At 44.0% G+C, this 24,065-nt stretch overlaps 1 protein-coding gene and 1 long non-coding RNA gene across 2 annotated transcripts; one reads left to right on the top strand and one right to left on the bottom strand.

The window, feature by feature from the left end:
• Window positions 1–267: 267 nt before the first annotated feature.
• LRRC52 (leucine rich repeat containing 52) lies at window positions 268–19,533 on the bottom strand. The gene is made up of 2 exons (XM_005539842.3): window positions 18,867–19,533; window positions 268–725 (listed from the first exon to the last, which is right to left on the bottom strand). The coding sequence occupies exons 1-2, from the start codon at window positions 19,486–19,488 to the stop codon at window positions 406–408; spliced, it is 942 nt and encodes a 313-aa protein (XP_005539899.1). The 5' UTR covers window positions 19,489–19,533; the 3' UTR covers window positions 268–405.
• Window positions 19,534–19,832: 299 nt separating this feature from the next.
• Window positions 19,833–23,807, top strand: LOC135964684 (uncharacterized). Its single transcript, XR_010577217.1, has 2 exons — window positions 19,833–19,925; window positions 23,560–23,807. It is a non-coding gene; the product is annotated as an uncharacterized lncRNA (long non-coding RNA).
• Window positions 23,808–24,065: the final 258 nt, after the last annotated feature.

The raw sequence follows: 24,065 nt of genomic DNA, 5'->3' as shown, positions 1-24,065 counted from the left end.
TCCATTTGATTAACATTAATCTTCACTTCCACTTAAATTGTTTGCTCTTTAAGAGAGATCTTAAATCTTGTATTCCTTGTATCCATCCCTCCAGCACTTAGTTTGGGGACATAGTAGGTACTTATTAAACACGAGTTGGCTTACTTTTGGGGTAGGCTTTCTTGGTATTTAGATGCATCCAACAATGTTTCTAGATTTTGTTCTACCCCATCCTGCTGGGCTCAAGGAGTCATCCTCGGGCTGGTGAAGTGGGAAGGGACCAACCTGTGAAATGGCTAGCAGAGATTTTATTTATTTTACTAGTAGGTTTCAATCTCTATGACAGCTCCAAGGTGGTGGGATGGGGAGGGCAAGAGAGAAAGCAGGGAGCCTGGGGGAGGCACATAGGATAGTGGTCTCTGGCAACTAAATAAGCTGAGGGAACTCCTGGACCGAGCTCGTCTGGGTTGGAAAAATCCGCCTGCTGACTTCCAACCTAGTCCCGGCCTCGTCCTCGTCCTCTTCGCTTGACTTGCGGCGGATGTTCTGGTAGAGCACAGCACACACACCTGTGAGCCAGGCAGCCACAGTTCCTGCGGCGAAGATGCCGAAGCCGATGAGCAGCAGGAAGAAGTAGTCCTTGTGGTCCAGGTGCGTGATGCACATGTACCGGAGTGGGTTCCCCACCCGGGTGATGGGCCACCCTGTCAGCTCTGTGGGCTCCACACATGTGGCATTTAGATCATCTAAGAAGAAAAACACAGCAGGCAGGGTGCTGAAACAGAGTGACTCCCATGGTCCTAAGGCCAAAGGAGATCTGGAGGGGCCATCTGGACCCTCACTGCTCCAAGTGCGGTCTGTGGGCCAGCAGCATCGACATCACCTGGACCTTGTTAGAAATACAGAATCTCAGGGCCCACCTGTGACCTCCTGAATCCGAATCTGCATCTCAACAAGACCTTCAGGATATCTGTTGCACATTGGAGTTTGAGAAGTACTGGGCCTGGACTGTTCCTTGTCCCCAGGCTTTGCTGCATTCAGGCCATGAAAATGCTTCTTAAGGATGCTCAAGGAAGGAGAGGCCACAACAGGGGTGGGGAGGTTGAAAGGTTAGGCAAGATTGCCATGAAGTGTTGACATCTCTCTGTTCTTTACCAGTCACCTCCCTCTTGCCCCTCCCTTGTGTCCATCCCAACTTTCCCTTCACCTTGTCCCTTTCTCTTTAGCAGTAGCTGAGTCCAACCTGGGACCACCAGCACCCGCCAAGAGCATTGCAAGCCACTCAACTCTAGGAAGGGACGAGATTCTCTTGAAATGTTTACTGTGTGTTCTACCCGCTCACCACTTCCCCACCCCCCCCCCCCCCGCCCCTGAACAAGTCAGGGGAGCCCAGGGTAAACAGGTTGTCAATAGGGAAAGCAGTTCTGCTTCTCAGAGGTGATGTTGGCCATCACTGGCTGATTATGTCATCGACATGAGTCTTCAGTCATTCTTAGCGGCTGACTCAGCTTCCTGGCTACTTCTCTGAACACCTCCCCATATGTAACTCCATGGCCTTCACTATATAACAGAAAGAAAAGTGGGCTCTGGAGCTAGACAGGCCAGGCTTCTAATCCAGACTCTGTTACTTGCTAATTTTGTAAACTTCAGCAGGATACTGGATTCTTTCTCTGAATTCCATTTCCTCATCTTACCAGGCAAAGAATGACACTTCTCAGGGTAGTTGAGAGAACGTATTGACACAGGTAAGAAGGCACAGGTGATTGTGCCTCGAGCACGGAATCCTTGGAGCCCTATCACTGCCCCTGCGTTTTTCTAACTCCATATACTCTGCCATGCTGAGGCTGAGTGCTTGTGTGAGACGCTCAGGTGAATGTATCCAGCACACACTAGATCATTGAGCTCCAGCTCAGCGCTGAGGCCAGAGCTTGAGACAACCACAATCAATATTATAATAGCAGCCAATATTTGCTAAGTGCTTACTATGCACTAAGTGAATTACAAATATCTCATTTAATTCTAATAATAACCTTGATGCACATAATACTATTTTCCTTGTCTTACAAATAAGGAAACTGAGACTCAGGAGATCCCATAACTTGAAGGTTGTAGATAACTGCAGAATCTAGACAGAAGACAGAAGACAGAAAGACGGTGTGAACTTGTTTTGCATAAGTGGGATTTGCAAACAGGAGCTATTGTGGAGAGTAGTTTCCTCTAAACTTCAGGGCAGGAACTGCCTGACTAGTGAAAACATCACTAACCTTGGTGACCCAGGATGTTAGGAAAATCAGGTTCAGTTAGGGAAATCCTAATGGGGGCTGGAAGCAGCATTCAAAGAAAAAGTACAGAAGTAAGTTGGCTGGGGAGAAGGCATTTGGGATTATGGGTGGCTGGAAAGAGCTGTCCTCTTCACCTGGACACCATTACCTGCCTCTTGCTTCTGTATCAATGCACCTACAGCAAAGTCATTTTGTTTTGTTCAAGAAGATGGCCTGAAGTGTGTAATGCTGTTTAGGACTCAAGCTCAGAAAAAGTTGTAGACACAAGAGGGGAAGCCAGTGCAGGAACTGTGTCATATCCACTGTTTGTAATGATTACAGAGGAAGGCAGAGGAAGAAGCCTCTCTCTAGACTGAGTATGGCATGGTGGCCCTCAGGGCAAACCTGCCCCACCAGAGAGCTCTCAAGTAGAGGGAAAGGAGTTGAGGGCTGAAGTCGCAGGAATACAATTATGCCTCTGTACTTCTTTCTAGTCTGCCTGGCTTGAGGACCTCTGTGGCTTTGCCCAGGAGGCCTGAGCATGGAGCTCCTGTGAGCTGGGGAGGCGCCTGGAAGCTCTCCAAGAATTCTATCGAGAGAGAGCTCAGGTCACCTGCCCAAACTGTGGGAGACACATGAATCTTCAAAGAAAGTTGTATTTGAGAAGGAAAACATGGGATTCGGAGGGTCTGGGATGTGTCTAGGGGGGTTTATCTCATTCTATTTTTAAAAAGATTGGGCTTTCAAATTGCAGCTTGGGCGGCAGAGATGAGACTAAACATCACACACGTTTCCCCATTTTGGAGCATTAACTTTGAAAGGAGCAATTAGGCAGTGATTTTAATGCATTGTTAGGCTGCTAAGTGAGGGATGTGGGTGGCTTTGTTGGGAGGGAGGCCTGGGTTTCTCTCCCGTTGAATTATCTCCCCCTCTTCCCAGTCGCAGTGACTGCCAAGATTTGGGCTCTCCCCTCCCCGGCTCCCTATCTCCATTGTTTCCCTTTCCCAGCTCAGGGCCATTTCACACACTTCTGCCAAATTGCCTTCCCCAAGTACAGCTCTTCCCGGTCACACTCTGGCTCAAAACCCTCCTGTGACCTCCTGTGAACCTCGGAATAACACCCAGACCATTTGGCCTGGCATTCAGAGCCCCTCAGCATCTACCCCTTCTCCCCTTCTCTCCTTGCTTCTCAGCACTGCTGGTAACCTTTGCTCCAATCAAATTAAACTACATACTATGCCTTGATTACACCTCACCCTTACCCTCATCTGTAGTTACTTTGTTACACTGCTCCTTTTGTATCAAATGCCACATACTCCTAGTTTTGCAGGATCATATTCTTCCCATCTTTTAAGATCTAACTTAAATGCGTCTATTCCAAGGAGACCTTCCTTAACCACCCCGTCCTCAGAGCTTGGAGGACATGTGATTGTTCCCACTTGTGAACTCATCCCTAGCATTTCCGTGTGTCATTCTTAAGTACCTATCACATTCTATCTTGCATGATGGTTATTTACGATGTGCATCCTTTCTCCCCTACTAGGTAGACTTTTAGCTCTTAAAGGTATAAACCATGTCTGATCATTATTGTTCTGGTTAATAAGAGCTATCATTCATTGACCGAATTGTGTAATTTGTAAAATTGAGGGATGTTCTGGTATTTTTTTAAATTATGAGATTCTAGGTTAATCCTACTGTTCTGGTTTAATTCTATAAAAACACTCTGTAATTTTGATCCTTTGAAATTTCTTGAGAATTTGCTATACGGCTGAATGTAAGGTCAATTTTAGTACATTTTCCATGTGCTGCAAAAATATACAGTAGAACCTCTAATAACGTTGTTTCATTCTCTGTCATTTTGTTACAATATTAATGAGAAAAAAAATATTCCCAGCCAGGGCCACTGTTTGTATGCAGTGTGTGCACGCTCCCCATGTCTGGACAGGTTTCCTCCAGGTGCCCTGGTTTCTTCCCACATCTCAAAGACGTGCATATTAGGGAACTGGCGTGTCTAGATTGGGCCAGTCTGAGTATGTGTGAGTGTGTGTATGTGTGGCCCCCAGTGGAATGGCATCCTGGCCAGGGCTGCTTCCCACCTTACACCTGAGTTGCCAAGATAGGCTCCAGCCACTCACAGCCCTGAACTGAAATAATGAGGCAAATATTATCTTACTTGTGTGTATGAATCTTTCTTAAATGTATGTATGTTTCATATTTCAATGCTAAATATCAGAAGTATGTTTTGATCTTTATTTAGAAGTTTGGTGATGTTTTTGTGACTAGAAATAAGCTTTAGAAACTTAACTCTTGCTTATATCAATTAGCCTATGGTAGAATTGGTTTTGTTATATGTCATTTTGCTTGAAGTGGCAGTTTCCAAGAACCTATGGATATTAAGTGAGGACTTATTGTATTCTTTGTTGAGTACATTGTTCTATGCATGTCAGTTAGGTTGTGGTGGTGTACTGATCTTCTATACCCTTATTGACTTTTTATTTATAAACATCTATTGTCTCTTAGTTATTATTAGACTATTGTCTACTAGTCCCTGTAACTATGTAAAATTACTAGTTTTAACTGTGCACTGGTCCACTCCATATAGTTCTTTCAAGTTTTGCTTCACAATTTTTTTTTTTTTTTTCTGAGACAGAGTTTCACTCTTGTTGCCCAGGCTGGAGTATAGTGGTGCGATCTTGGCTCACTGCAACCTCTGCCTCCCAGGTTCAAGTGATTCTCCTGCCTCAGCCTCCTAAGTAGCTGAGATTACAGGCACGTGCCACCACGCCCAGCTAATATGTGTATTTTTAGTAGAGATGGGGTTCCCCTATGTTGGCCAGGCTGGTCTCGAACTCCTGACCTTAGGTGGATCCACCTGCCTCGGCCTCCCAAAGTGCTGGGATTACAGGTGTGAGCTACCACACCTGGCCTTCCCTTTACAAATGTTAAAGCTGTGTTATTAGGTGCATACAAAGTTGTAATTGTTACGTCTTCCTGGTAGAATTACCCTTCTAACATTGACCAATGTCTCTCATTATCTCTAGTAATGCTTCTTGCCTTAAAGTTTACTTTGTTTAACATTACTATGGCTGCACTGAAATTCTTTTGGTTAGTGTTTACATTGTGTATCTTCTTCCGTCCTTTTACTTTTAATCTTTCTATGTTCTACGTTCTTATATTTAAGGTATATTTTTGTAAGTAGTATGTAGCTGGGTTTTGTTTTTCATCCAAGCTAGCAAACTTTGTATTTTAATAAGCCCACTGACATTTAATGTAATTACTGATATATTTGGATTTATATCTAGTATCTATTTTTTTCATTTGTCTCCTTATTTCATGTCCTTTTTCTAACCCTTTGTTGCCTCCTTTTTTTTTTAATCATTTAACTTCCTTTTCTTTAGCTTATGAACCATACCTTCTTTTCCTATTCTAGTATGATGACTTTAGAGGTTTTATACCCATCTACTGATCCTGGAGTGCCTGACATGTGCTAGGCACTATATGAGATGCTTTACAAAATTAAACTCTAAGCTCTACTCTTGATCACCCCACAGGGCAGTTTTAACTATTCCCATGCTATGGAATAAATAAACTATACATCAATTCTTCCTTCTCTGGCTTTCTTGATTTCCTTGCCTCTCACACAGGGCGTCAGCAAGTACTGTTGTACATGCTGTGCACTGCAGAACTTCAGGAGGTTCCATTCATTTTATAGACAGGTGACCCAGCTTTATGACACCACTTTACTCAGCCTCACTCCAGTGGCCCAGGGCATTAACTACAGATGTCGTTAATATTGAACTTCTTATTTCAAATAGTTCCTAAGGAAATATAAACCACCACCTGGTTTATTTCTGTACACAGTATCTTGCTCAAAGGCGGTAAACCTCTTTGTCAGAATCAGATGCATGGAACAACTACAGTGGCTGTGGCCTGGAACCACACCTATTAGTGTAGCAGCCCAGGAGACCTCCCTTTCAGAAAATAGTCTTGAACCCTCCGGTTATAAGAGGAACTGCTTCTTTTCTCTGTCTTCCGGAGGGACCCCAGTTCTGCCCAGGGCTCTGCTGCAGGTTCCCAGTGACTTGGTGCCCCCAAAGAAGCCAGGCCATGGGCAGTTTGCTCTAAGCCCCTGTGGCAGCTTGCTCAGGAACCTTCTGGGCTGACTGGAGGGGTGAGCATCTAGGCGGTGGCAACGGAAAGCAAGAGGGTGGAATCTGAAGGTACTGCAATTACCTCTCAGTGAGTAAATTATGTTTCTATCAGCTTAAGCACCTTGTCAAGCACTTTGTCAACTTCTACCCTGGACCTAGAAAAAAGCCTAATTCCCCCATGTTTTCTTTTAGGCCCCAGTCCACCCAAATATCACTAGATGTACAGTGCTTTGCCTTCTATTTTTTTTGCAAGGTAAATTATGTTTTTATCAAGGAAATTGATTTGCCACCTATTCATTTGTCTGGCTCCACTCATTAGATTACAGATACTATGAGGATAAGGATTTTTTGTCTGTTTTGTTCACTGATGTTTATCAGGATGCTAGAACTCAGGGTGTATTTGTTGAATGAATTGATTACTATTCAAACCCCTTGGGCTCGCTGTCCCTGACATAATGCTCCGGTGGAGGAAAGGGAACCTGAGTGGTAGAATACCATACGTGGGTCAGCTGACCTTGAACTGCCTCAGACACTCTACACTGGGTGAGTAGCAATCCCTGTGAGAGTATGGGGAAGGTTCAGTGCGCTAAGTGAAGCTCTAAGGAGGCAGGAATGGATGCTCTTTAGGACCAAATGGAGGTATAAGCCTTGAATTGGGAAGGGCACCTCCTCTGTCCTGTGAGACCAAAGAGAAGGAAACAACGGCAAGAGTATGAAGACAAACTGCTGCAGACATGATATCAAAAGGTAATTATTATTATTTCCAAATTACTTTTTGAGAACTGTTTGAGAGCAGAGACCCTTTTTCTGAACCCTTGCATCCTTAGTCTCTGGCACGCAGTAGGTGCTCAATAAATGTATGTCGAATGCAAGCGTGGATTATTGGTCTGATCTTCTATAGTACTTTTAAAAGTCTGAGGTCTTTGTCCTGTTGTTTAGGACTGGTTCCCCAAATAGAATTTGAAGAGATCACTATTATATATTCTGTTGTACTACGGGTGCCCAGAGGAGATGATTCCCTAGAAAGAAACCTAGGTTGGGCAATATGGCTGCTCAGGAACACCAAAGCCAACTGGCCAGCAAGGCCCCCTTCTCAGATCCTCATGCACAAACCTATGAGAATTTCAAGCCCTGGCACTGGCTTCTACCTTTGCCTTTGTGGAGCTCCACTTACTCATTGCCCAGCTGTCATCTAATGATGGCATAAGCCAGGGGTCAGCAAACTACAACCTGTGGGCCAAATCCAGCTTGCTGTTTTGTAAACAAAGTTTTATTGGAGCACAGTTTTCCCATCCTTTTACATATTTTCTAATGCTGCCTTCACGTTAATGGCAATGTTGAGTAGGTGCAATGAACACCCACAAAGCCTAGAATATTTACTGTTGACCCTTTCTGGAAAGCATGTGCTGACTCCTGGTCTAATCCATCCTAGGCACCTTAAAACCTTAAGGATTTGTGTTATATGGGCTTGTGCAAAGTACAATTCTTATCGGGTATTCACAATTTCCCCCTTGTGTATACAGTCTATAGATTTTTAAAGGTTAAAAGTGATTCATAGACTCATGGAACATGTAGACGAGACCTTGACGTTCAGCAAGTTCAACCTGATGATGCCTGTGCTTTATAGGTGTTTTAGGTTACAGAACTGGTCTTGTGTATAACTCGTTGCATGTGGGCATGATTCAGAGGCAAGAAGCTTTCTTTTTCTCATAATTGCGTCTCATGGGCTTGTCAGTACCCAGAACTCTGTCAGTGGGAGATGAAACCTTTCGTTTCACCAATAAAATAACACTCAAAGTGTAATGTTTTCTGAAAAAGAAGCAAATGACTTAATCCCTACTCAGGGGTAGCCCCGTGCTACCACCTTTTGGTGGGGTGAGGGGAACAAGCTACATGATGGGGCTGGGGGCTGGGATCAGGTTCTTCTTGGAAGTTAAAAATTAAATTTTTTTTCTTCTAGTTTCTTCTCAGTTTGGCCTAAAACTGAGCCTGCTTAAGAACTACCCATCTGCTCAGAAAAATCCAGAGGGCAGACAGTTGTCCTCATGGATAACAAACCATTATGAAACCCCAGGAGCCGAAGGGCACCATCATTCACCAGTCCACCAGGCAGAAACACCAGGCAGAAACTGTTTGCTTCCTCTTTCACATTCCACGTTCGGATCATAAGGAAACCCTGCTAGTCCTACCTTCAAAATGTGTCCTGATTCTTACCTCTTCTCATTACCTGGACCATTGCCCTCGTCCCAGCCAGTGTCCTCTTTTGCCTGAACTGTGTTGGCCTCTGAATGTGTGTCCTTGCTTTTTCCTACAATCTCTGTCTGGAGACAGCAGTGGGAGCAATTTGTAATTACAGATCATGTCACTTCCCTGCTCAAAATCCTTCCATGACTTACCATCACACTTAGAATAAAATCAAAAGCCTCTCCATGTCCTATCTACCCTATGTGACCTGGCCTTAGTAATTTTCTATCTCATTCTTCCCTTTCTTCTTTTCCTTCACTCTGCCCCAGCCATATTCCCTTTCTAATATGTCAAACTCATTCCAGCCCAACGCCTTTGTGTTCGTTCTCCCCTTGGTCTAGAAAGAGCTTCTTCCTCCCCATGTAATATTTCCATGGCTTCTCTCTCACTTTATTTCAGTTCTCTGCTCAAAATCACCTTTGCGGGCCCCCTGAGCCTGAAGTATCCACCTTGTCCTCAATCTCAGGCACACACTTCCTTTCCCCTCTCTTATTTTCCTCCATGGCACTTGTTGTTATTTGACATTATGTCATATGTCAGTTTATTTATTGTCTTCCTCTCCCACTAGAATGTAAGCTTCATGAGAGCATGTTTGTTTCTGTTCACACCAGTATGCCCCGTGCCTGGCCAAGGCGCTGGCATCTGATTGGTGCTCAGTAACTGTCAGTGAATGCATGCACTCAGATCTCAGTCTGGGCTCCTCAACCCTTTGTAAATGTCAAATAGGGATAACAATGCCTGTGCCTCACCTCAGCCAAATGCTGTGACCAAAACATCTTGACTGTTAGAAGAAAATGCGTTGAAAATTACAAGGGTTTGTCTAACATGACTTTAATTCCAGTCTTAACTATGTTTTAATTGGATGCATCAGGTTTTTAGTTATTCTCTTATTTGGGTTGAGGAGAAGGCCAAATTCACCTATGTGATCAAAAAAGCTATCATTGGCCAGGTGCGGTGGCTCACGCCTCCCAGCACTTTGGAAGGCCAAGGTGGGCGGATCACTTGAGGTCAGACCAGCCTGGCCAATATGGCAAAATCCATCTCTACTAAAAATAAAAACGTTAGCTAAGCATGGTGGCACATGCTTATAGTCCCAGCTCCTGGGGATGCTGAGGATCACCCCAGTCCGGTAAGTCGAGGTTGCAGTGAGCTGGGATTGCACCACTGCACTCCAGCCTAGGTGACAGAGCAGCAAGAGTGTGCCTCAAAAACAAACAAACAAACAAACAAACAAACAAAAACAAAAACCAAAAAAACCCCACCAACTATCATTGCATATGGACCATGCAGCAGACTAGGTGTTTTTTAATGACATCATCTTGGAAGCGTTAACACTCCCCTCAAGAACTCCAGCACCCCTAAGTTGAACTCCTTGCCTCTGCTCACCCTGTTTGTTTCTGCAAACCCACACTGCTCTACGCCTTCTCCACATCTCATGTGACAATCAGAATCACCACCAGGCAAAGAATTTGTAACAACGACAGCTAGCATTAATTGAACATTTACTGTGTGCAGTTCTAAAATCTTCATGTGGGTTTTTTCATTTAATTATCATAACTTGAGGTAATAGGCACTATTTTATCTGCATTTTGCAGATGAGAACTTGGGTTGGATGGAGACTGTTGCCCGCAGTCAAGTAGTTGGCAAGTGACAGAAGCAGGATGAAAAGCCAGGTGACCTGCATCCAGAGCCCACCTTAGTGTTGCCTGCTCAACTAGGATGTGAACATCTCAAGGACAATGGATATTTTATAGTCGCCTAATTGGATTGGTGTTATGGAATTATGGAAGCATCATAGAAAACATTACATGAAACTGTGTACTTTATAGATATATAGTCATTCTTTGTTTTTTACCTCACTGAAAGAGAAATACAGGCACCAATTGGGCCCCTCAATTGTATTCGTCCCCCATCATCACACTCACCCCCATCTATGTTTACCCTTGCCTCCTTCTCTGCAGTCCCAGAAGGCAGAGGAGGTGCCACTCCCCTTTCAAGGATTACCCCTCCATTTGGTTCTGGAGACCATCCATCCACTCCTGTCCCCTTGGGGACTTTACCCCACAAATGACTTCCCCTCTCTCCTGTATCTTTGTCCTTTTTCTCTGCATCGACTCTTTCCATCAGCAGATAAACACATGGTTGGATCTCTTTTCTCCTAAAAATCCTCCTTCTTCATTTGTTTTCTCTCCAACTAGCATCCTATTCCCTGCAGTCCACAGCCATGCTTTCTAGAAGAGTAGTTTACATGGTTTACGCCTTCTTATCTTTGATGTTCAGTTCATAGCCCATCATGGATAGGTGTTCACTCCTATCATGCCAGTGGAACTGCCTAAGACATCAGGGATCTCCGGTGCTAAATCTGATGGACAGTTTTCTGTCCTTATCCGACCTGCTCCCACTTTTTGGAACTCTTTGAATTCCATGACTTTATCCCGCTCTAATTTCTTTTGTCTGGGGGCTCCTGCTGTCCTACGTGGGTTGCTTTTCCTTACTTGACCCTTTGGTATGTTGCATTCCCCAAAGCTTCTGTACTTGGCCCTTATCCTCATTTGAAACTCTTTTTCCTGATTGATCTTATCTTCTGTTAGGTTTCAATGATCACTAGTGAGTTGATGACCCCCAAATATATGTATATTTTATGCCCTGTTCTCTATTCTGAATTTCAGGTCAGAACATCCAAATGCCTAGTGTTTTACAGGGACTCTTCACTGAATAAGGTCAAGACGGGACCCGGCTTCTCCCCTGACTTCCTCACTGCCCTCCTCCAAGTGTGTTTATGTCAGCAAAGCCCCCACACTGTCCAAGCCAAAGTCGTGGGAGCTACCATTGATTTTTCCCTTTTCTATATTTTCTGTATCTCATTCATTCACTCAGGAAACACTAGTTGAGCATTTTCTCTGTGTCAGGCCTGTGCTTGTTTCTGAAGATTCGGATCTGCTCTCATAGAGCTTCCAGTCTATCAGGGAAGACAAATGTTAAACGAATACACATTTATTAATTAGAATTGTGCCGGAAGTGACAAAGGGTGCACAAGAAACTATGAGAGGAGCTAGTTCAGTCCCAAATCCTGTTGTTTCTGCCTTCTAAATGATTCCTTCTCAAATGTCTACACCTTTTCTCCTCACTGTTGCAATAGGCTGCCATATTGTCTGGCTTGAACGCCTACAGGAGCTTCCTTCCTAGCCCTACCTCCAGCTCGCTTGCCTCCCAAGACTTCTTAGGATATATTGCATGTTCCCCAAAAAACCATTCAAGGCCCTTCCTAGCTGGGCCCCCATCCTTTTCTCTAGCCACATCCATCCTTTGCAGGATTACCTCCAGGATGAGGAGCTCTTCACCTTTTAAGATGAGGAAACTGAGGTTGACTGCTTTGGCCAGACTTGCACTGCTGTTTTCCAGAGTCCTGAGTGATGCTGGGTGACCTGAGGGACCAGGTGTAGAGATCTGGCATTTCTGAGCTTGGAGTGACCTTCGATCACCTACTCTCAGGGATCCCAATTGGCTTGCGTCAGGGAGTGTGTCAGCATCACCCAGGGGTTCCTAAATGTCCCATGCTTGCTGCTCCTATCCCTTCTCAGATTTTCTGGGTGGCTTGGGGATCACTGACTCAGCTACACGCCTCTCAGACCCCTCCTTGCCCTCGGGAGGCTGCTCTTCTGGCTTTCAACAGCCTTGGAAGCCTTGGAACTACTGGTTGCCCAGTCTTTCTTTCTTTCTTTCTTTTTTTCCTTTGATCTTTATTTTAATTTCCCTGATGGAGGACATGGGTAAGCATTGATAGTGGAATAACGTGAGGACCTGAATTCATTCTGGAAATCTAAGTTTGGGCACAGTTGTGGATGACTTTGTACTTGGTAGGTTGAAATGGGGCCATTATCCCATTACAGCAGTCTTGAATACAGGATGATATAACCTCATCATGAAACTAAGATGTTCTCTGCTCAAAACGCCCTCAAAATGACTTGGACCTGAAGCAGCACATGACTCAATCCATCTGCTCCCTGCAGATGGCCCTGAGTGGCTTTGTCCACTGCCTCTGCAGCACCCTTGCTCAAGCTCCTCTGATGTATGGGCCCCACCATCAGACTCATTTAGGACTGGTTAAGGCTATCAGAGCTGACACAGACGGGACTCTCTGTCCTCAAACCGCCCCACTCTGGCCCCTGGTAGCCTGTCACTTTCTAAATTCTCACTGTTTCTGGTTGTTCCCTGTCAAATTGCAAGTGTTCCCTGAGGGGATATTTCAAAACACTAGGCATTAGCATCTCAGTGCAAATTGATTCATTTACTAATTGGAACAGCCACGGAAGGTCCAGAACATAAGCCACTGTTCTAGGGTTTCTGAAAAGTGGCCTAAGGACCACTGGCATGAAGAGTTGACTGAATCAGAACCTCAGGGCATAGGACCTGGGATTCTTGTGCTTGTTAGAGTTTGAGAAGCACTGTTCGAGCAGGTCTGGCCTGGGAGGAAAGTTTGGGGCAATGAGTTCCTTGGGGTGGAGGCATTGTTTTAGTGAAGTTGGGGGTGCTTAATATAAGAGGTGGGAGAGTGCAGGAGTTAGAGGCATCTGCTTCTTAATTGAGCTTCCTAATTATGTGACGTAGCCCTCATCACTGGGAACACTTCCACCTTAGCACTTGCCACTATGCACTTGCTCCCCTGGAACCCTGCCTGTTGAGCACTGTTCTCCTCTCACCTCCTGTGCACTTATCTTTCTATTTAGGTCCATAGGCTACCAGCTATAAGAGGCCTTTGAGGATATCTAACCCAAATCCTTTATTTTAAGGACAAGAAAAGTGACTCTTGAAGAAGGAAAGTGACTTTCCCCATATCACATAGTGGCATTTCTGGGATCAGGACAGGGCCTCCTGGCTTTTAATTCTATTTTCTGTCTCTTATATCCTAGATTATCTTATTCAAGACAAAAATTATGACTTTTTTCTCTGTGAAACAGCCACTCCAGCATTATAATGCAATGTTGGGACATAATGAATATACAATAAATGTTTCAGAGTTAAATGGATCATGATGTGCCTGACAGCAAAGAAATATCGTGGCATCAGGGAAAAACATTGAACTTGGATGTCAGGATATCTCTGCGCTGGGCTTTTCTCCATAGCCACTTACCTGTGACTCTGGATTCTAAAGTTGTAGCTTAAACATCCTATGTTAAAAGGCTACCCTGACCAGTATGGTAGCCACTAGCCTTAGGTTGCTATTTAAATGTATTGAAATAAAATAAAATAAAATAATTCAGTTCATTTGTTCTAGTCAAATTTCAAGAGCTCAATGGCCACATGCGGCTAGAGACTACTGTATCGGGCACCATATATGTAGACTATTTACCCTGTTGCAGAAACTTCTGTTGGATAGCATTAGAGCAGACTTTGCCAGTAGAGGGGAATGGGATGTATGAGGCCAGGTTTTGTATGTTTCAGAGCTTAGAGTTTGAGTGAATTTTCGAGAGCATCCTGAAAGCCATTCGACCCTATTCCCTAAGGGAAATCAAATATCCTGGGAAGAACTCAATGACCACTCTCACCTTCAAGTATCATTAATGACTGGAAAATAACAGTTCTGGCCAGGAATTAGTCCTCCCACTTGCTAACCTGGGCCAGAAAGGAAATGGAACGTGTGGGTCTGTTTTCAGTCTGTATTGATCAGGGCTCAGTAGAGCACCCTGGCAAGGGACACATTACAACACACCTCCATTTCTGCTGTAACTTTTGTGTTTAAAAAGTGACTATATTAACTCTTTGATAACTGAATACTTTTCAGTACATCTGGTGAGTATGCCACTGGAGAGTTTCTTTTGATTCAGAACTTTGATTATAGTGCCAAATCTCTTGCCAACTTGAGAAAGTTTTGATATTCTTGTTCAGTCCAGCCTTATGATAAAATAAAGTGAATGAAACACTTGACTTCCTCTACAACCCCTCTATAGGGAATGTCCTTAGCAAAAATGTGACACAGAAGTATATGATATTGCCCTCATGTCTTTTATTTTAAGACCTCTGCACTTCCTTCTTGCACTTCTGTTCCTTCAAGGTTCTCCACTACTGCAGAATTAATCTTAGCTAATCAAATTCCCAAGAATTAACTCCTGCTGATATGAGAGCTGATAAAGGCTTAAGGACACTTGTGTTATTCTTCCCAGGAGTTCATGTATTTTTGCAAGTTCTTCAAGATCGTGACACATACTTGGGACCCAAAAGGATGAACCTCTAGTGGCTAATTTCAGATTAGTGGTAGGAAGTGGATAGGGACACACTGGGGCAAAAGTATTTATTACTCAGTTATACCATGTAGGTGACGTCTTTCTCCTGAGGCTAGAGAAAGTTGCCTACTTCTAACATCCCCAGAATGTTGCCTACACATCCACACTTGCCTCTGGAAGTGGAGCTTGTCTTTAGGTAGAGCTTTGGTTCTAGATTCGGGTGACTCAGGAATAGGCACCCTGCTGCTGCTGGTCCAGCCCCAAGTCTTATGGCCCAGGCTAAGACAAAGCCTTGATTTGAGCTTTTGCTTTTGTTGACTAGGGTCTGAACACCCATGTTCTTAACTTACCTAATAATACCCAACTCAGAATGTGACATAGACTTGTCCTGTCCCTCCAGGATTCTCTTTGCCCCATTTTTGTTTGGGTTAGAGTCTTAGAAGCAGCTGCCCACCTTCCCACATCCTATCTATATTCCTGCCTGCATCTCTATAGTCATGTTTCTAGACAGGGTGCATTGTCCTTTAACACCACATATGCTGAGCCTTCCTGAAGTCCACTGCTTATCTAGGGGAACACTTGACTGCTTTCTGCTATTCTACTCTCTGTACCTTTCCTCATCTACCAACCATTTGTTTTTTGATTGCTTGTAGTGTGTCAAGCTTAAATGCTAATGGCACTTCATAAATGTTCTCATTTCATTTTATGACAGCCCTAGGAATGTTGGTTCTATTATTATCCTTGTCTTCAAGATGAGGAGATTAAAGTTCAGAGAAGTTAAGTAACTTATCTTATATCCTGCAGCTAGTCAGCATGAGGGCTAGGATTATAACCCATTTATTTTATTCCAGAACCTGAGCTCTTAACACTGGGCTCTGCTGCCTGAGGGTGGCTGTCCTTCATCACCTGGAGGACAAGTGGCTGCCTCAAGTGCCTGTCACCCTAGTAGGCACATGCTGGCCTCATTTGTCGTGCCCTGTTTTGTTCTGTTATGCCCAACTAAACTATGGCACAGATATGGCGCAGATGACCCAGAGTTACGTGAGTCTCCATATGCAGCCTCAGGTTTCTTGGTTAGTTACCTTCATGAGCACTTGTTTGGCACATAGTAGGCACTCAATAAGTATTTAAATAGATGAATGGATGAACTGAATTGTAGCATGGAAGTCCTTTACTTCACTGCATTGCTTTTCAAGGAATATATGTGCACTCTCATATTGTCCTTAATATTATACTACAGTGAAAATTTCCCAGGGCTAAGGTTCAGTATTTCCTTGGGTCTAAAATGAGCCTGTTTGTGAAGTAGATTCTGTTCTATAAACAACCAGATTACTCAGCTTATTTCATAGAAATCTTCCTATTTCCTGAAACATGGATATATGCGGAGAGATACATGGGCTCCATGCTAGAATATGTCAAAGATCACCATTTTGATAACAAATGTGGTATAAATAGGTGGGCTTAAGTTTGAGACTTCACTAAGAATGTTTGCCAATAGCAAAGATATTTCCACCTAGCAGAGACCATGAGTCATCATATGAAAGTCAAAAGAATTAAATACCTTTCCTTACATTGAAGTTTGGCTAGAGGGCAAGAGAAGCAGCCAATGAATTTTACTGTATGGGTGTTCAACTTTATGGGTATGCATGTATCTGTTCATTTATGTGGGTGTGAACCTGTACATTTATGTATGTGTATGTAATATGCTGCTGGGTATGTAAGTAGGTATGTATGTATAAATGGTATATATGTGCAGGTATGTAAGTATGTATGTATATATGGTATGAACATATGTATACATGGTATATACAAACCTTTGTGTTTGCATATGTGTGTGTATGTATTTGTGTTTTCATGTGTGTTTGTGTGCATATTTGTGATTGCATGTGTGTATGGGAAGGGAGAACCAGACTGATTAAGGCCCAAATGAGAGCAAATGCTAAGGTTAGATTTACCCTTTTGGAGTTGGGGTAGACTGGGGTGAAACCTGGGTTTGCAAGGGAAGTACAGGCATATCAACGACTTTATGATGGTTAGTGCTTATTATCCAATGAAAATGATCTTGAGTCAGTTCCAAGTGGCAGCCAGATAGAAAATAAAGCTGAAGTTTAGATGTTGTAGCCATATGTTTATAATATGACTTATATTTATAACTAAACTCACTTACAGGATGATAGTTATGTAATTTGAGGATTTATGAGATAGTATAGTCTTGTGGAAAAAGACCTGCATTTGAAATCAAGGGGTTCAAATTATTTTCTTGCCATTCATCAACTGTGTGATTTTGGGCGGGTCATTCTATTTTCTCATCCAAGGATAGGGTTAAAAATATCAATCCTAGTCTCTTCCACAGGCTGAGGGCACAAGTTTAAGTGTTGGCGTGACACTCACACTAAAGAAAATGAGGTACCATGTGTGGAAAAATGGAGGGAGATGAGCAAATTAGCAGTGGTGGGTGCATGTGTGGGGTCCCACAACTGGGGGATGAAAGTTTTCTCTACCTCACAAAACAGACTCTTCATTCATGAGGAGCTTATAAGCTTGACAAGATAGACACTCCTGTTGGAAGAGGGTCTGACAAAGTTAGTTTGTTTTGATTTATTCTAACAACTCAAGATGAGGTATCTGGCAGTAGGGTCAGGTGTCTAAGGCACAACATTTAAGGAGGCACTGACTCACAATGTCTCATTCTCAGGGCACTCGCTCTCAGTGCCTCCTTAAGTTTTGCCTCCTAAAAGCCCTGCTTGCCTCATCCCAGTCCAGATTCTGCCAGGAGGACTTTCTGAGCCACACCCATTGGGAGGGCAGGAGGGCACGGTTTTCACTTGCTGTCACCACTTGGTTCTCTCTCCCCCAGTTCTCCTTGAAGTCTGTCATTCTGGCCAGGATTATTCCTAGCCTATTGCCACCTGGGCAGCACTTCATGGTGGAAGCTTTAGCAGGAATTTTATGAACCTGCATCTATGAAAACATTTGCAAAGGCAAACACCCAGGGAAGGGAGAAAGACATGGTTTTGACAGGATTTGATTTTCTACCCAGAGTCCAATTTTGTCAGATTGCATCAGTGGCTCCAGACTTTCTGTGAGGGGTTATTTCTCGTTTTTCTGAAGCTCTGACTTTCCTGGGTAAAAGTGCTATTATTGGTGGAGAGAAGAATTGGAGGGTAAGGATGAGACAGTAAAGTCCCTAAGATAAAGAAGGAATGAAGCACAGGCGCCATGGCAGGCCGGGTGAGGACAGCGGGTAGAGTGGTGGCCAGGAGCTTGGAAATCTCCCAGGTAAGGGTTGAGCGTCTACCTGTAAGACTAGAATCTCTCTGCTTGACACAGTGAGCACTGGGACCCTTTCTCCATTGATTCATGCCATTCTCTCCTTCCGTAGGAGGCCAGCATCTTCAAAACAAAGCAGCTATCAAAAGCCCTGTCTTCCTTCTTCCCTCCCTCTCTCACTGTCTGGGTAGCTCACATGCCCCTCCTTCCATCTGTATATTAAACTTTACCTTCTATATATATCATACTCCTATTGAATTCTCTACTGCTTATGAATGACTGAATTTACTTTTTGATCCTGGAAAAATTCAGTTGCTGAATTAAACAGATTAAAACAGTTTACCAACAGAATACAGTGTCCCTATATTACCTTGTCACTTTGCAATTACTTTATCATTTCTACACACATCATATATTTGATGCAACTCTGTACCTTAGGTAATATTATTATCCCCACTTTATGGATTAGAAAACTGAGGCTCAGAGAAATGGTGATATTTTCAAGGGTAGCCAACTGGTAAGTGCTAGTTTGGGACCAGAACTCAACTCTTTGAATTCCTATTTCAGAACTTTTTCTTATTGCTACTCCAGTCAACCCAAGGGTGGGTCCTGCAGAGTAATAAGAATGTATTCAATCAGCTTCACCCAACTTTTTCTCCCATTTTGACCATCTTTTGAGTTCACCTTTTCTGGAGCCACTTCAATCACATCCTCTTCCCCACACCCGATCAAGCCCTCACCTGAGGGGTCCATATGGGACACTATTAAGAAGATGGCGAAGTCCAGGAAAGAGCAGTTGCACTTCCAGGGGTTTCCACTCAGAAACAGGGTCTCCAGAACAGGGAGGTGGTGTAAGGCAGCACTGTCCAGGGTCTGCAAGCCGGTATTTCTGAGGTCCAGGTACCTCAAAGAGGTGGTGTTGGCAAAGGTGAACTTGTGAAGCGATAACAGGTGAGGGTTGTTGGCAATGTTCAGGTGCACCAGGTTGCTGAGGACCGAGAAAGTGAGTGGGGAGATCGAGGTTAGGTTGTTGGAGCTGAGGTCAAGGTAGATGAGTTTGAAGACCCCGATGAAGGTATAATCCATCACCTCTCGAATCCAGTTTTTCTGACAGTCCAAATAAACAAGGTCACTGAGGAGTCCTAGATGCATTGCTGGCAAACTAGTGATTCTGTTCTCGTTCACGAACAGCCTCCGGGTGTTCAGGGGTATGTCAAGGGGGTATTCGGTTAACTGCTTCGCTGTGCAGTTTACTTCTTGGGCTTGACACAGACAATTATTTGGACACTTTGACCCTGATACCAGCCCCATTCCAAAGGAAAAGAGTAACCACCCGGGGCCAGGGCCTGAAGCAAGGGACATAGTAAGAAGCCACAACCACCCTCCTTCCACCTTCCTGCGGGCTCTGTCCCTCTGATCCGAAGGCTGCCGGTGGAGGGCGGGGCGGGGGAGGGGCGCTGGAAAGAACTGTAACACTTTAGCTTTGTGCAGAGCAATTTTCCATTACAGGAGGACTGAACAGAAATTGAAACGCGAGGCTCAATGCCCTGCCACCCAGCTTGGTGGCTCTGCCTCTCGCTCCCAGACTGCTGCTGGAAGCTTGCCCACTTGGCAGCTTTGAAAGGTCTCACCCTTTCCCTGCATTTGCAAGTGAAGGGGAGCCAGGGGAGAGCCACATGACAATGAGGTTGCCAGTGGACACCTTTGTGATGTCAGCAGCCTCCGGAGACTGCCTGGCTGAGGGAAAGAGATTCCTCACCTCTCCTTCTGGGTGGTGTGGGGGTGTTTTATGTGTCTTGGTAAGCCAGCTGGAACTCCCTGGGGGAGTTGGGGCCTCATGGGTAGGAGCCTGCAGCATGCGTGTGTTGGGGACCAGGCTGGGTTCAGTGTGTGGGTGTGTATAGTATCTGTACCCCCTCCCCATGGAGCTGTAGTGGAAGATTAGGTGACACTGGACCCCCTAATCTGCAGGCCATGGAGGGAGCACAGGACATCTCCAGGCCAACTCCTTTTCTTAGGGATGAGCAGAGCGACTTGCTTGAGGTCAGTTCTCAGCGTGGGTCTTTTCTTGGGTATAGATTTGGATGGGTGCCAGTTTTTCAGTGTTGCCAGAAGAAGATGGAAAAGGGGTTGTTTCTTTTGAAATGAGGCAAAGGAAATTCCTCTGATAAAGTGGTACTCTTTTCAGACTTTATTCCTAGGATGTATACATCTCTGTCTGCATTTTGAATATATGTGTATATATATATATATGAATGTATATATAGATGTGTGTGTGTGTGTATTTTAAAAAGTTTTTGAACAAGTATAAGCTACTCCTCCTAACACAAAACCCAAATGTATGTATAAAAAAAATCTGAGTGCAACAATAGAACTATTTTTTTACCACTCGTATTCTCCTAGGACTTTTAAAATAGTGAGTACCTCTCTAGTACTTCTAGTGTGAGTTTATATTCATTAATTACTTGTCAGGTGATGGGAGTCTTTTGGAGCGAGGGATAGAAAACCTGGAAGCTGAAGAGTTGGGATGTATCCCACACCCTGTGGAGGAAGGCATATCAGACAGAAATAAGATAAAACATCTGAGGAGTTGAAACTTTTATTTATGGGAAAATTGGATTTCATTTTTTAAAAACATTCATATATACTGAGTTGTGAATATTAATAACATATTGAAACCTAAGCAGAGTGCCTGGCACCTGGTGTATAATAAATGTGTAGTGAATGAACGATGTGAGAACGTTTCTGATGTTTTGTTTCCTTCTTTTGCTTCTTTGCCAAGAGAAATTAATAAAGTCAAATGGATTTGTGGCTAGTTAGCTAATGCTTGATTGTTTACTTACTCAGCATTCCTTGAGTGACTGGCTGTGAATAAATATGATGACTTAGGCGTGTTTACCAAATTGAAAGTGACCTTATTTAAGTAGACATTTCAAATACTTAAAGTAATGACCCAAATGATAGCTGTACTAATTGAAGCATGACTTAATATAGGGCAGACACCCTTTCCTCATAATTAAAACAAATTCTATTAAAAAAATAAGTTCCTTCCTAGATCTTACGTGATTGCCGAGGAGAGAAATCTGGCATATGAAGTCTATAGAAAAGAATTAATTTCCAAAGTGACTACTCTGGGAGCTGTGGCGAGGGTGTGTTTTGCTGGTGGAGTGTGGCAGGGATGCTTTGTTTGGAAGGGCTGTGTTTGGTGTCTGCTTCCCTTCGATGAGAAATGATCACTGATTCACTCACCAAAGCTCATGGAGTGATTTTGCTGTTTCACCTTTTCTTTTATGCCGTTCTCCCTCTTTCTGACTTCTTCCCCTCAGACAGCCCCATCTCCAGGTTGCCCTACTTCATTTCCAGCCTCCTTATCCACACTAGCTTTCTCAAGATAGTAGCCTCAGGATTACGCCTACCTGTTTGGCTGTATGGTTACAAGTGCTCTCCTTAGAAAAGCCTTAGGTAAATATGTCATGCTAAAGGTTATTGACTGACACCAGTCAGCTATGCCTGGCTCTGGAGTATTACCATTTTCACAAAGCACTATGAGTGGTTTAACCTCAGGGAAGATTCTTTTTGTTTGAGGTAGCTGTATTTTTTTGGTCCTGAAGTCTGGACACTCAACGGGCTAGTTTCAGCTTTGCCAGGTTAGACCACATCTCTAAAGTGTGTACCTCATTTTGAGACTGAATAAATGCATGTTCAATAAAGAAGAAGTAGACTAGACAAAGGATAATAGAGAATGTAGCATTGCTTAAATTACCTGATTTCAGAACCTTAAAGAAATTTTGTTTTCAAAGAACAACTTGTGAAACTATTATTTCAGAAGTGCTGCATTGGGAAGTCCTACACTAGGCTGTTTGCCCTCGGTTGAGGTGCTTAATTTCTCTTGGCTTTATTTCTGTCATCTACATATTGAGGGAAATGAAGTAGATAATTTCCAAGTGTCTTTAGGACTTCCAAATTCCTTCATAATGGAAAGGTTTCAGGCATCACCCAGCAAACCAGTAGAGGCTGGAGTGCAATGGTGCGATCTTGGCTCACTGCAATCTCTGCCTCCCAGGTTCAAGTGATTCTTCTTGCTCGGCCTCCCAAGTAGCTGGAATTACAGGCCCCCGCCACCATGCGTAGCTAATTTTTTTTTGTATTTTTAGTAGAGACAGGGTTTCACCATGTGGCCAGGCTAGTCTCGAACTCCTGACCTTGTGATCTGCCCACCTTGGCCTCCCAAAATGTTGGGATTACAGGCATGAGCCACTGTGCCCAGCCGCCTTCCTACTCCTTCTCATCACACCATATAGTCCCACCTATCATGTGGCTGCAAAAAGGGAAATCTCTCTACCCAGCGAGCTGCTCATGCAGCTTTAGCTGCAGCATGGTTGCCCTTTGTGTGTGTGGCTGTTTTATTAGCCTGCCCCTGCCCCTTGGATAGCTGGTGTGCCCATCCTTCCAGGAGGACAGGTGAAATATCAAGTGAGCACTTGGAGAGGCCCCTCTTATCTCATACAATTGCACTAGCTGACTCTGCTCTCAGGCAGGCTCCTATTTTTAGCTGTATCTGATGGAGGCACTGTCTTCCCAGCTTAATGATCCCTCTCAGATGCCAGCATGCCTCCAAACAGCTCTCTGGTGATCCAAAGGATGGGTGGGCACAGCCCCGATACCATACAAAGAGGAGGCTGGGTGACACAGGGCAAAGTGAACACAATTGAGATGCTGAGGCAGTATGACTTTGCGACCTCTCAAGGCCCTGATTTTCTTTCTGTAAAACAAGACAGGACGCTCTCCAAAGGCTTTCCCAGTTTTAAAATTCCATCAAGCTTCGGTTGTGAAGGGAGAGAACAGATGATTGAAGTGTCAAAGCCCAAGCAACTAAGACAGAGTCAAGCGATTACAAAGCAGACCATGAACGTTAGCTAGTAAATAGTCCACTCAGCTGTCTGGGTACAAGTGGTAAGGGATATTTAATTTTGGCATGCTTTTATTTTCTCAGGAGAAAAATAGCAGAAGGAAGTGCACGTGCCATTTTATTCCATTGAAACTGCCAATGTGCTCAACTTAGGACTTACATGGAGTTAGCAACGTAGGGGCACACAAGTCAGTACTTTGTTAAACTGCTCCCCAGGCAGGGAATGTTGTGGGTTCAGGTCTAAAGAATGTCACAGTCTCAAGGACTTTGGTGTAGGAGCCACTTATGGTATCCAGTTCACTCCAGACTTTTGACACTGCCTGGGCCCTCTTCAGCAAAGTCATCTCTCAGCCGGTGTGGTGCCTGGGGACAAGAAGTTCAGCCTGAAAGTGGAAAAAGAGTTCCAAAACATGCCGGGAGGGCTGAGGCCTAAGGGCTAAATATGTATGTATCTGTCTATTCATGAGTCTTGGTTCTGTTTCCCGTGCCAGCTGGTAGAAACTATTTTTGTCTTTTCCCTTCAGGCTGCTGGAGTCTCCACTCAGGAGATCAGACCCTAACACAGTAAAGGCCAGAGGGCCAGAGGAAATCACTCCCGTTTGTTGCATTCCGAAGGGATATCTTTGATTTCTAGGCTTCATCCACATTCTACACTTCTGCAGGATTCATTGTCCAGAGGATCCAAGGGGAAGCCTGCAAATTGTATACCCTTTTTAGGGGCAGAATTGGATCATGTTTTCAGCTTATAGCAAATCAATAAACTGTTGCCCATGGCTAAGCTTATGTGTAGCAGTCCTTACTCTTGAAACTTGATTTGTAACTGCCAATAATGGCAGCTGTCTAAGCCCATTGATTTGGGACGAGAATATGGACCCTTTATAGGTGCCTTGTAGATTTCAGTATGGGAGAGAAAACTGTGGTACAGTGTGAGCTTTGTAGTGAGAAGATTCCTCAGTGGGTGGCTTTGGGCACACACTTTAGCTTCTATGGGCATTGGTTTTCTCTTTGGTAAAATAGAGATGATGAATAT

Source organism: Macaca fascicularis, chromosome 1 (genome assembly GCF_037993035.2).
Source record: "Macaca fascicularis isolate 582-1 chromosome 1, T2T-MFA8v1.1".
In the NCBI taxonomy this organism is placed as follows: Eukaryota; Metazoa; Chordata; class Mammalia; order Primates; family Cercopithecidae; genus Macaca; species Macaca fascicularis.
The sequence above is the reverse complement of the archived record's forward strand: the minus strand, read 5'-3'. Positions and strand labels throughout refer to the sequence as shown.

What these genes read in the sequence shown, in the direction of transcription:
- LRRC52 (XM_005539842.3), bottom strand. Translation starts at nt 19,488, where the DNA reads ATGTCCCTTGCTTCAGGCCCTGGCCCCGGGTGGTTACTCTTTTCCTTT. An exon ending in GTCCCATATGGACCCCTCAG is followed by an intron (nt 726 to 18,866) that starts GTGAGGGCTTGA and finishes TTTTCTTCTTAG; the next exon opens with ATGATCTAAATGCCACATGT.